The sequence below is a fragment of the Ruditapes philippinarum genome, unplaced genomic scaffold (assembly GCF_026571515.1).
Source record: "Ruditapes philippinarum isolate M1 unplaced genomic scaffold, ASM2657151v2 ctg608_1_1_1_1, whole genome shotgun sequence".
In the NCBI taxonomy this organism is placed as follows: domain Eukaryota; kingdom Metazoa; phylum Mollusca; class Bivalvia; order Venerida; family Veneridae; genus Ruditapes; species Ruditapes philippinarum.
Genome location: NW_026859254.1, coordinates 76,067 through 89,865, shown reverse-complemented (window position 1 = coordinate 89,865; position 13,799 = coordinate 76,067). Strand labels below are relative to the sequence as shown.

Here is a 13,799-nt window from a genome sequence, read left to right as displayed (position 1 = left end):
ATGTTAGAATTTTATTAGCGGGAAAGCATTGCAGTAAGACTACTTAACTGACCACAAGGAAATCGTCATGTAAACCGATGATAAACTTATTTTAAATATGTACAAAACTAATATAAATTCTTACTGCATTCATATTGATGAGGTCGGACTGTATTATTTCAATTAATAAACTATTTAATATTAGACGAAGACTATCTGATTTCAGCTTGACTTCCTGGGACATACACAGTGATGAAATGAATAAAAGAAGGATTCTCATTTGTTAATTTATCCGCCAAAATATTGTCATAACACCCTTTACTATGACCCCGTATATTTTTACCAGTACCCCTTGTATATCCCATAGAGGTCAGGTAGCTTTAAGATTATGAATGTTGGTTAAGGTTAAAACAGAATTTATTTAGCAATATGTATAACTCTGACTGTCATTTATATCTAGAGAGAATTTCTGAAACAAATTACGTTTACTTAAATCAAAACAAGTGTGATCGTTTTGCCGATGATTTGCAACACCGAAGGAAATACCGAAAGACACTTAAAAAGTTACCAAACTGTGTAATGTAAAACAATTACAATTTACAAACCACTTAATTGTTGGTGGTTATATAAAAATTTGTTACTGTGCATATTTGCATGTATACATGTATTGAGAGAAAAAAGATTATGCTATGTTATGCAAAACGTATTTGAAAATTATAAACTTTATATCACCTGAATAGTTCATAAATTACGGAGAATGCCGGATAAATCACTTTTTACGTTTTTCGACATTTTCATAAGCATGAATTTAACGTTAACGTTATTGGTGGTCTCGTTATTAAGAACAAAACTTATAACCCAATAATGATATTTTAAAAGCTATGTAAAATTATGTGTGGGAGGACTTAAATATCTAAGAGACTTAACTAGAACGGCAAGAGAACTTAAAAATCTGAAACACATAAGGAAGAACTTCCTTTCCGGAACTTAAGATTAATTAAAATAAGGCGCGTATACAAATTCAGAAAGTCGTCCTGTTAGCTAAATAGGTTGTGCGTTCGTTGGACTGTGGAACGGGTTCGATTCAGGTGCAGGTCACTTTAGTTGTGATTGATCATGAAATCCTTTCTACGGTCATTCGCAGTGTACAGAAGTTATCAGTTCCTTTCGAAAGTGAAGGCTAGTACTGGTAAACTGCTTGACTGCTTGATAGCCTGTCTAGTAACGATGCGGTTGCTGAACGGTGGTCTGATAAATTCAGTGTGGTTTACTGTCACGATCCGGAGTGAAAACTACCAACACCAACACCACCACCATTTCAGAAAGATCCTTTATATTATTTTACTTATTTTAGAATGGCCAATGTGTTTCCAAGGTTTCAGTTTGTTATTTTTAAATGATCAATGAAATTCATGAAGTCTGTTATGGCAAACTTTACAGAAAATCAAACTAATTTTAGACGGCCTTTAGCCGGAATATTTGCTATATGTTACCGCTATAATATTTTGTTTAATGTGCAATTTAACTAGTAAGCAAATAATCTACCAAATATAAATTATTTGTGCAGCAATTCACGTGACAAGAGTTCACAGGTTTTTTGATTTTGCTTTTTCTTATCTTAACTTATTCAAAGTAAATTAAAAATATCTCAGCAGTACTAATGGCCCCATTTTTGAAAGAGAATTATGCTGTTGCTTTTCATAATAAATATACTTTTTAGACTAGATTGAGGTGTATGCTGAATTCAATAGATTTGGTGATGAAGCTACACGTATATAATATTCTACTCATCACATCCCCAAAATTAGAACTGTTCGTAATAAAACAGAATCACTTCTTTTATTTATAGTATAACGCTACCATTTAGCACGTCTTTACGCTGTGGTTGTATAGCGCAAATGACGTCCAATCAAAATATACGAGTATGTACGACGTGGCAATACTGTTTTTAGGGAGTCGCAAAAGCAGCAATGGTATGTGATAAAAGTTATTTATTTTATATTTAGTATGAATTATAAAAAAAGTTCGATATAAGCTAACACGCATTTAAGTGTATTATTTCAAAATGTATAAACGACATGTATGTATTATCATAGTAGGCATGAATATATTAAAACTTTTTAAAAAATATGTTTTAATATATAATTATATAAATGAATAACTTACTAGCAATATATCGCTATCTGTTCAATTACACTATAATTTTGAAAAAGCAAATCTTCCATTCGATGGTACTGCTCAGGTCAAATGATAAGAAATTGCGCCCTACTTGCCTGCGCACTAACAGAGAACGTCATACATTTTACCGATAAGATGGCTCCTTTGGGAAAACTGTTTGTAAGTAATCAAATCATATAATATTTATTTTAAAATGTAAAAATTATATCAAAATGCTAGTTAATAAATGATTATTGACATATGATACTGAAGTTGATATTACAAACCTTTATAGAACTGAATATTTAGATATCACGATACAATTTGATATTGGTCGCTGACAAGGATGTACGGGATAACATAGCCTGAATCAGACACATATTATCTCAGGCGCTAGCCATTTAAGGCATGATAAAATACCTTTGATAAAATACCTTTATTAATAATTCCTTTTATCATATATCTTCTAAACTCAGTAACGTATTTTTAATTCTAACGGGGACCAGGGCTTTTTGTTATATACAACGGCCGCCCTTCGCAAAAAAGCACGTTATACCAGGTCTGTATTGCAGTCGAATTATTGTTCTAAACACATATAATGTATTTTCCTTTTCCGAAGTCAATATTTTAATTTGCAAATACTGATAAAGAAATTAACATTCTTTTAAAACCCGTATATATATTTCGTGAATCATTTTGAGTGTTATTATATTGTCCATCAAAATCTATACAAATTAGTTATAAATAGTGTTAGGCTATGTTCACACTATAAAATTTTAAGGTGTAGAGTTATGTCCACTCTATAAAAGTGTGGGGTTTAAGCCTCTCTATAAAATTCAACTGTTGTGTTTTATCCAGTCTATTTGATTTTGGGTGTGGGGTTTTGTCGTTTATTCACTTGTAAATGAGAACGGGATTTGTTTCATTCATTTAATAAGTCTAGATAGTTTTTGCTTTATAAGCACACGTACGATGTACAAATGAAAACGGGATTTTATATATATTTTTGTCTATTAAATACCAATTCATATACAGTTGTAAATGCTTTGACTTATTCAAATAAAACTAAAAGGTATTACTCTATCAATATGATCTATCCTTCCTAACCTCTATTATCTTAATTAAATTCATATTCTTCTGCAGATATGCATGTCATAGAGATTCAGTTTATTCTGGGCTTTCATACATTGTCCCAGAGCGAACACTACATTCAAAATAACTTTTCATATAATGTCCGATAATAAAGTCAGGTCAGATTTTCTTAATGATAATTTCAAAATTTCTGAGGGATGCCTGACCGCCAGTCATCTAGGCGGCCGCACACAAATGTTGTCTGTTCTTTAGACTGTTATAAGAAAACGAAATTGATTGAACAGCAAGCTCTTGAATCCGTATGAAAGTCTATAAAATCCATGTAATGTCTGTCAGATTACGGAACAAACGAATTATCATTTCACCATTTTTTTTTTGTATTTTAGGCAGCTACATTCTTTCGTTTCGGTGATTACAGAATTTGAACTTTGCCGAGCGATATTCCGTTATGTATGTTACATCTTGGCCAAAATTTTCTTAATTTGTAAAAAAGCTAAATGCAGAAGACGATATAATGTGGTGACATTATTAAAAGATGTTTAGTATAAATGGATCATATTACGAGCATTAACGACTTATGACAAATTAACCAGTAATTCACGGATTTACATGCTTCAATTTATCGTAATTACAACAACAACAACAACATTTATTTAGCATAAAGCAATTTCTAATATCAATTCTAGCCTACATATTAACATCTGTAGTAGTTACACATGAAATATAAACACTTCCAGTTCTAAGAAAAAAGAAAAGTCACAATTAAACAATAACAGTAATTTAACAGAGAAACCTGTTTTGTATGAGTAGCGTTTGTATAATAATAATGTTATAATATATTAATTGCAAAATGTCAAAAGAGAAGTAAAATAGAGGAAGTAATACATATTTTCAAGGAAAAACTAGGGGAAAAAAACCTGATAATTAATTAGTCAAGTTCTTTTTTAAGTTTATTTGCAAAGTATATGTATTTCGAGAGATTTGCGATTTCTTTTTTATTTTTTGTCATCATAAACTGTTCAAATTTATTTGAAGATGGCCACGTCTTATGATTACGTTTCAAATATGTGAGTATAATGAGCAAGTTAATAAACATTGATATTCGTTTTCAATCATATATAGATTACAAAATTTACACATTCTGCTATTCCTTATATTACATTATTATGCGTTCCTCGTTCAATCACTAAGTTATGTAAGGATAGGCGAAACCTCGTTAGTGCTATTTTGAACTTTTTTGTCTATCGTATAATTATCAAGATATGATTCAAGTTCAAATGATTGTTTAAATCTACTACAAGTTTAAAGTCTCTGTGAGTTATTAAATTTCACTATAACAAACTTGGGTATATTGATCAAAATATTCTTTGTTTAATAGCATTCAATATATGTTCCTTGCTTCCTTGATTTCGTCAAATATCTGACATCCCTAAATTATCTAAAATTATTTTTATCTGAAATCCCCAATTAGAACCTTTATATGTAATATTTCTATCTAAATCACTTACTATCATGTTATTTATTTGTTTCATATCAGATTTATATTCAATATTTGTAATCTACACCAATACTTAATCACATTAACGTGTCTTACTATTTTCATTGGAAATCTACCGAGTTCACTATAGAGTCCGATTAGGTTTGTGGAATTATTTACGACAAGTATTTTTTAACAAAATTTAGTATGAATCAGTTCAATATCTTTACCTTTGTTTCCACTCCATATTTCCGAGTATTAGTTTAGTATAGATGATATCATTGTATCAAATAATTTACATTTTGCAGAAACCTTTAATTCGTATTGATTAAAAATAGAAAATTAACGATATAAAGCTTTTGACACATGTTCTGCAATACAGTTTTTGCGTTCTATACCAATTACAGTTTTTAAATACGCAGACACCCAAGTATTTAAAGGCTGAAACAATCTCTTATTTTTTTCGATATAGAGATAGTAATTGTGACCTGTCGGTCTTTCCTTTTTCAAAATCATGACATTAGTTTTACTTGTGTTTATTTTTAAACAAAATGTATTGCAGTAATTTTCTACATCACTTAAAATGCTGTAAAGATTCAGGTGTGGTAGTAAATAATACTTGGTCATCAGCATATAATAATAATTAAAATTTAAGTTCGTTGAATAAAAATAAATCGTCAATATATGTATACATATGTGCCATTGTCATTCACGAACATAAGAGAAGAACAAGGGTCTCCCTGCTTGACCCCTTGATGTGAGTTGATAAAAAACTGGAATGGGCTTTTCCATTATGTTTCAATGCAGAGCGAACAACAGAATACATATATTTCTTAATCATTTTTGTACTTATGTTTTGATTTATCAATTTTTGCCACAGAATTGATCGATTAATTTTATCGCATTATATGCATAAATAATTATGTTTGACCAGGGTCTTTCAAATAGAATCTATTTAAAAGGCCCTGGTTTGACAAATCTTCTTCGAATATAGAGAGAAACCCTTAATTTGCATTTATAAAATAATATTCGCTTTCAATTGCCTGTTTGTTAAATATTAATTGATAAAACCTTTCAACCTGTTTAAAGGCGTATGCTTTAGTTACTGATAAATATCAGGGCAGAAATAAAACTGTAAAGTAGAATATCTTAATCTTTGTATGATCTTAGGATATGATAACATAAACATTTTAAGCGAATTTAAAGGTTTTGCTTAGTTAATGGGTAGACGATTCACGGTTAAGTTAAGGAACGCATATTTGTTCTACTTTTCGTGTCGCTCACTTCCTTATGAATGATTTTTAAAAGAAATCTAAATGAAAAAATGAGAGTATTTTTCCATCTTTTCCTCCGAAAGCGATACCGATTTATGTTTTTTCCCGAAAGCTATGCCAATTTCCTGAAAGGAATTTTCAGTCTCTTTAAATAATTTAAAAAAAAACACCCACAACAACCAAGTTTAATCAAATTTAATGATATAGTGATCAAGTAGAAAATGAAATCATGAATCAATAGTAAAATCAAATAAATTTTGCCAGGCATATGTACTTAGTGTAAGGTATTTATAAGAATTGCAGCATAGTCGAATGGTAAACAATTAAGACTAATAATGTAAAAAATTCGAGTCGCGTGAGTTCAAACCCTGATAGTAGAAAGCCGCTGTTCCTTGAGCAAGAAACTCATTGCCACAGTACTGGTTGGTTCCAGGACCAGATTCGAGAGTGTGTCTGTAAGCTTAAAGCAATGGACACAATCAAACTCAAATTTAAGGACAGATATCATGAAAAAGTGGAAAGCGACCCCTGCATATTTTCGTTGAAAATGTTTAAGCATAATATAATATTCTAAGATCATGCAAAGTTTTTTTTTTTTAATTCTATCATACATTTTCGTTTTGTCAATATGTAGCATTCGCCATTGTTTTAACCTTACATATGTTTGTAAGTATATTTTAAAATATAAATAATTTGATAATTTAATGATGTTCCAAACAATTTTGAGTTGTGATATAACTGATCAAAGTCTTAAGTACCTAATTAATAGCAAATGCTTTTGTTTTTTATTTGCAGTTATTTGTGGTCCTGTGCATTCACGTTTCAGATGGTTTGTATACATCCGTTTTTATTATTATAGTTAAAGGCCTCCGAACCTCTAAAAATATCAACAAAATGTATGATACAACAAAAAGAAAAACATTTCCTGTAATTAGGTCTTTTTGAACACAGCGATTATTTGTGAACAGATTATAGTCATTTGCGAACTGTAAGAAAAGAAAAAAATTGTTTGCATTGTATTAAATAATTACGAAGGGTTCTCCTTTTCCTTGTATTTTTGGACAATATTTTGTTCTTCATAATTTTTACAAAAATCCTACTTACATCTGTGAAGAAAAAAATCTGTTACACTGCTTACTAAGTATAGTACTGGAATAAAGACCTTGTGAGTTGAAGTCTCAGAAGTGTATGCCCATTAGCTATAGACATATTATATATGAATTATATGAATATTTATAAATAAAATTAACCATTTCAATATATTTTCTTAAGCATACGTCGAGGTCAAAAGTTGTAGTGAGTGTTACCATGGCTCATGTCAGTACTACAGTTCAAATCATTATCATTGCTATTGTAATACTTATAATGCCGGACCAGGGTGTCGGAACGGTAAGTATGTGTTAAATGTTTTACACAAAGAAGCTTACGGGGTGAATCACGTGACTTTGTATAGTAATACCCACGAGAAAAAAAATGGCGACTGCTAAGTCCCGTTAAGTACCTTATTATGTTAAATTTAGGTGACAAACGTTTCTCAAATCAAAACAAAACGTAGCGTATCATATGCGCGGTAAGTTTCTTCAAATGGCAATACAAAGTGCATTATCCTACGTTTTGTGGTTTTTGAGAACATTGTTTGAATTATGTGAAAATTGCACATGCAGTAATAGTAATTCGCACAATGCGGTATAACTTGGTACCAAAATAAATGAAAATAAGCTTTCTTTCTGCACTTAAGACACCAACTCAATCATTTTATTGACATCTGTTCTTGTAGAAGCCCATGTAAAATATTGTATGAAGGTCTGTCTACAAATGTTCTTTGCAAGTGTATAGTAAGTTAAACGAACAATTTATGGGTAATAAGTCGCTTGAAAAGTAAATAGTAATTTTCACACACAGTTTCCAATAGCTTACTAAAATGTGACGAAACTATTTTTTTACCAAATGCAAGTGTGTTCCGTCTACAGTGACAGAGAAACAAATGTCGACTGGACTTGTTCCGAATAAAATATTCACAGAGTGAATACTTTCCACAAATGCATGCGCACTAATACATATTAATGACCAAAGATAAAAGTATCATTACTTATAGCGGATTATCTTAACAAAATATAAGAACAACTAAATTCAACATCTCTTTCCTAAACAGCATAAAATGACAGTGCCATCCAACAACATACTATATGAACTGAAAATAATGACAATCCTACCAAGAAAAATTCTTTTTAACTGCGAATAATTATTAAAGCATGGCATTTTAACTGAACATAATTACGTTAGGACCGTTCAGTATATCATCTGATATTAACTTAATGACGGTATTAGACAACAGTATGTTTTCACCACTGAACATAATGTGTTTAAAAAATGGGATATATTTTATAATTTTGACCACAGACTGAATATCTCAATGTAATCCATAATATCGTTATCATAAGTAGGATTTGTTTAAAATTGTATATCAGCTGGCATATTTAAATTAAAAATGGTTGTCAGACATATTTTCAATCATTATTGTACCGAAACATACTGTTGCATATTGCATTTTAAGTTTACTTAGTTATACATTTTATATAATTCAAAAGAAAGACAACAAAGATTTTAGTATAAGTGCTTGTATTTTATTATAATATGAACTTGAAACATGACAAAGATTTATGTATATTATTTGACAATATACATGCAAGCTGGACTGGGTGGTAATAAATGTCAGAAAGTTTTATAATGTACATGAGAATATACGTGTTTCATAACATTTTATGTTAATAGCTGTCATTATAAATAGTGGTCTCAACGCCCAGTCTGGAGAGTTCGAATTTGGTACTTGACTTGTACAGGCTGTATATTTATATACTATTAAAATGTAAAAACATCTGCGTAATACGACAATCCTTTATTTTCCTTTGGATGTCATGCATATACATTTGTTTTACATTATCGAAAATTACACTCTCTGTTTATGTTTACATCTGAAACCACGTGGTAGAACTACTTTCAATTTCCATTAACTCCTAGGATATTATAGATAATAACTGAGGACGTTCCGATTGGGAACGTCATATTTTTCTCTCTATGTAATATAAAGCACCATGTTTGCAAACATTATTAAAGATCCTGTAACACAAATTTTATGGTTTCATATCATAAATATGATGCTCAAATTATGATTTATCAATATCATAAGTTCCAAAAAGCATTATTTATAATTGGAAATTAACTTTTGAATGATAAAACAATCTTTTGCAATTATATAGTATGACTAGTTTATATATGATCATCAGCATATAAAATTATAACGAACACGTTGCATTATTGATTGTTAAAATATATCTAAGTACAAACATAAAATAAAGTCTTTGTGTAATAATTATAATATCTATTTGACAGATTTGATACCTCATCGATTAATTGGAGGTCAAGGTAATTTTGAAGGAGTGTTAGACTTTAAATATAATGGCATTTCGGGAACATTCTGTAGAGGGAGTTCTTTCACGAACCAAGATGCGACTGTTGTATGTAAAATGAAAGGTTTTTCAACCGGGTAGGTGAACTTCGGATAATCCGGTAAAGATTTTAACATTAAAAATAGCTTCGATTTCATGAAAAGTATTTTATAAGCACGCTATGTTCAAAAGCTGCAACAATTGGCCAAATAATTTAACCTAAATGGAGCTCAACTGCTTTTAAAAAGCCTTAAAACATAAAATACATTATAAAATTCTTTATTAAATCGTTTGCAGCACTTAAAACGGAAGAATATTAAATATACTCAGAAATGAATTGAAAATCGATTTTTTTGCAATTCTTAGCCCAATTTTGCGTTGAAAGCGGATGGATGGACCCATTCGCACAATTAAAATGAGGAAAAAACGGAGTGAGCGATTGATCTGAAATAATTGCACAGAAATTACCTACATCAAATGTTACACAGGTCTTGAAAAAAAAATCCCTTCATATACAAAAACCTTAAAAGTGGGGCCACTTTTAGATTGTTTCTATTTTGTTTTATGTTACATAGAGTGGTAGTAGATGGGTTTCGCTATGGACAGTTGAACTACGGAACTACATGGACAGGAAATATGGGGTGTTTGGGAACGGAAACTGACATACGATCTTGCCCACGATTTGCCCAATCAATAGGACACAATACAGCTTGCAATCATAATAACTCTGTCGGAATAATATGCAGCAGTAAGTTATTATCAGACTTGCTTGATAATTTCGTTTTATAATGCGTGTTTGTAGTGTAAAACAAGACGTAAAGTTTAAGAATTTAAAAACCTCTTGCGTATGTAACTTTTGTCCTGTAACTTCTTTTTATACAGACATGAGTTTTAAAGTACATGCTGATTTTAAAATAAATAATGTTGTATGGTGTGGTTGGTTGGTTAGTTTGTTGATTGATTAGTTGGCTGGTTGGTTTTATGGCAAATTTTACGCATTTTTTGTCATATTTCCGCGATCGGTCCACCTAACCGGTTTTTCTTGATTCCTTACATAAAGAAAAAGAAACGAAGTTCTTTGACAATTCCTAAATATACGGATAAAGAGCAAGAATATTTAAGTTATTTGTCGAAATCAGATTTTTTATCCATTCTAGTTACTATCATTGAACTCATGACTTTATGTTATGAACTTGTCATAATGTTACTGTTCCAATCGCACTTGTTTTCTACGCACTGTAGATCACACATCGGTTCGACTGGTTGGCAATACACTTCCGTCAGAGGGTCGAGTAGAGGTTCATCATAATGGTGTTTGGGGGACAGTATGTGGGGCTCATTTTACACAAAACGATGCCAATGTTCTTTGCCATATGCTTGGATTTAATAAAAAGTAAAGTACCATCTTATTTATTTATTTATCTAGTTTTTATTTATTTATTTATCTTTTAAGATGCTTACATTTTTTAAACAAAAGAGCAGGACCAAGTTTTTTAATGGCAGAGTTTTGTATGAATGATAAAATGAATATAACATACAGATGCAGTAATTATGATCATTTTTCATGTATATATACATGAATATATACATTAATATATTAAATATTAACATTTTACTTTAACATTCTCAAATATATTTTTACCAACAGTTTTACCACACTGCGGCCAAAGTAATCAAATATGTGTTTCACTTATCTTTTATGGCAATACGACATATAATCTATAGTCACCTTATTTGTTCTATACATGTGTATCTAGGTATTGTCACATTTTGGAATATTATACAAAATAGTTTTGCTTTCAATGTAGCGCCTTGAGCATACATAGGAATGTTACAGGAGGGCAAGGGCCAGTTTGGTTAAACACTTTGGGCTGCTCTGGTAGTGAAGCAGATATTGAGTATTGTAGTCATGGAAGCTGGGATAATCATACTTGTAGCCATACCAATGACGTATCAATAAAATGCGGTGAGTGGCAGTAGTCTTTCTAGGCTTCTCAAATATAATTGTAAATCTTTAAAATATGGCAAAAAGGCCTTTAATGTTGTTGTTCTAGTATTTATTCATTTTTTAGATCAAGGTTATGAAACAAATGACATAAATAAACTTAGGCTAAATTTTGCTTGTTAAGAATTTATTGTTCAAAAATACTTGATATAGAAAGGGTAGAATACTAGTTATATGTACACGATTACATTTAAGAAAGAAACAATTTAAGTTAATGAGACATTTTCATTGTGAGTTTTATTTCAACTATCATTGAAACTGTCAAAAAATTCCAAAGTTTTAAATTTAGAGCGCTTTAATAAAGTTTATTTATCTAAAACTTATATAAGTCTACTGACTTTATTTTTGACAGAGGCTACAAAAGTTCGCCTTTTCGGTGGCTCGGGAGATTGGGATGGAACATTGGAAATAAATTACGAGGGAAGTTGGCGAACAGTTTGTGATCCAGACTTTGGACAGAACGAAGCACGTGTTGTATGTAACATGCTCGGATACAATTTAACGTAATCTTAATTTACTTTATCTTTTATATCAAACGCGTTTATTTTGTTAAGGAAAACCTGTCGTGCCAATGCAGCATATATGTGTCGAACTGCCATCATATTTTTTACTCGTGATGATAACGTTACGCATCAGACCCTTACAACATCCACCATTTTGCTACGGTGCAATTGAATACAAAATATATATCCTGTACAATGCATCGAATATGAAGGTATTCTCATATTAATTTCTTATTTAGTTTTTTTTATTATACATGTATCCTGATTTTTTATACTTGGAGAAATTCCAGGTGATGCTAAAGTTGTATTGATACAAAACAATTTTGATGATTCCTTGCATATGGAAAACGGCGAAATTTGCATTAATGAATATTTGGTTGACGTAACCTTAAGTATTTTGTTGGTCAGATCTTTTATATATACATGTCATTTTATCTTCTAGTGACGTGAAACATTACGTATATCAGTCCAATTACTTTGGTGACACTAAAACTGGCTTTCTTGATCAAGTTAAATGTGTCGGAAATGAAAAGGACATAACTCAGTGTGTGTCTTCTTACCAGACCACGTGCTCGGCCTCAAATGCAGTTGGTTTGAAATGTGGTATGCTATGCATAATGATATCAACTTTTACAATCTTATTACAACTTGAAGTTACTTACAATTTCAAACTTGAGGTATAATATATATATTCATGGTTTCGATTTCCATGATTAAAAGAAAAGATATATCTATTAAACATATGATTTGATGAGTCGTATATTTGGTATATTTTTGTCGTGATTACATCCATTTATTTCTTTCACTGCTGATAATGTATCCTCTTGTAGAACAAGATCATAGTAGATTTTTTAGTACTTAGTAGTAGGAAAACACCGGAATACAGCAAAGCAATAATTGTAAATAAACTGTCATGGTAAATAAATAAATGTCCCATTGCAGTTAAATAGATATCCCTATTGCAAGTAAATAAACTACCCTATGGCAACTGAATAAACTGCGCTTTGACTTGTTTTGTTTGTACAAATTAATGATAATCTCAAAAAGGGAAATGATATGTTTAACATAAACCGAACGGTTTAAGCATATTGTTTGTGTTAAGCAGCGACATGCTGCTTATAAACCGAATATTAATGTACATATTAAATTGAGTAATAAATTCCATTGGATTTGTTTCCCTTTTTGTAACTTAGATGGAATACAAGTTCGTCTTGCTGATGGTCCACATAAAGGTATTGGACGTATAGAAGTGTTACATAATGGACAGTGGGGCTCAGTTTGTGATACAAATTGGGATGATAATGACGCTGTTGTTATTTGCAAAATGCTCTCCTCATATCCCTTTGAGAGGTACATGTGTATTTATAAAGTATACATTTGAAGTTAGTTCAAATTTATTCTCACGATTATGCTCCTTTATATTAATGAGATTTAATTGTTCAAAACTGAACAATACTGATTTGTTGGCAATAAGTTCATAACTGTTAATACTCAGAGAAAAAGTGTACAATGAGCACACACACAAAAGTGCAGACTTGGCTCATTTGAGTCTATTTCTGAGAGATTTCAGAATTTTCAATTTATGTGCACCCGAGCATCGTCTTAAAAATCCTAAAAATAGATAGATAAATAAATAAATAAAATAAATAATGGCTTCAAATATTGGGAAACATATAACAACACTGAGATACGGTTGTGACTATCAAATTCTGGAGAAGAGATACTGCAAAACCAATGGAAAAACAAGCAACAAAAACACACAAACAAAAAGTTAATTGTCCCAAAAGCGGTTTTATTTAAACTGTTCATCTGAGATAAGAACAGACCATAAAACTACCTTCCCCATACAAAATAGGAAACGAATGT

The 13,799-nt window shown here is 30.7% G+C and overlaps 1 protein-coding gene across 1 annotated transcript in view; it reads left to right on the top strand.

Annotated features, from left to right (window-relative positions):
• The first annotated feature begins 2,277 nt into the window (after positions 1-2,277).
• LOC132755817 (deleted in malignant brain tumors 1 protein-like) overlaps positions 2,278-13,799 on the top strand; it is a 39,519-nt gene continuing 27,997 nt past the window's right edge. Inside the window, exons 1-10 of the mRNA XM_060746733.1 lie at positions 2,278-2,316; positions 6,775-6,808; positions 7,252-7,368; positions 9,370-9,523; positions 10,001-10,173; positions 10,668-10,818; positions 11,234-11,391; positions 11,783-11,933; positions 12,376-12,536; positions 13,127-13,283. Coding sequence (XP_060602716.1) covers positions 2,293-2,316; positions 6,775-6,808; positions 7,252-7,368; positions 9,370-9,523; positions 10,001-10,173; positions 10,668-10,818; positions 11,234-11,391; positions 11,783-11,933; positions 12,376-12,536; positions 13,127-13,283 — 1,280 coding nt within the window. The 5' untranslated portion in view covers positions 2,278-2,292. The remainder of the gene's footprint in view (positions 2,317-6,774; positions 6,809-7,251; positions 7,369-9,369; positions 9,524-10,000; positions 10,174-10,667; positions 10,819-11,233; positions 11,392-11,782; positions 11,934-12,375; positions 12,537-13,126; positions 13,284-13,799) is intronic.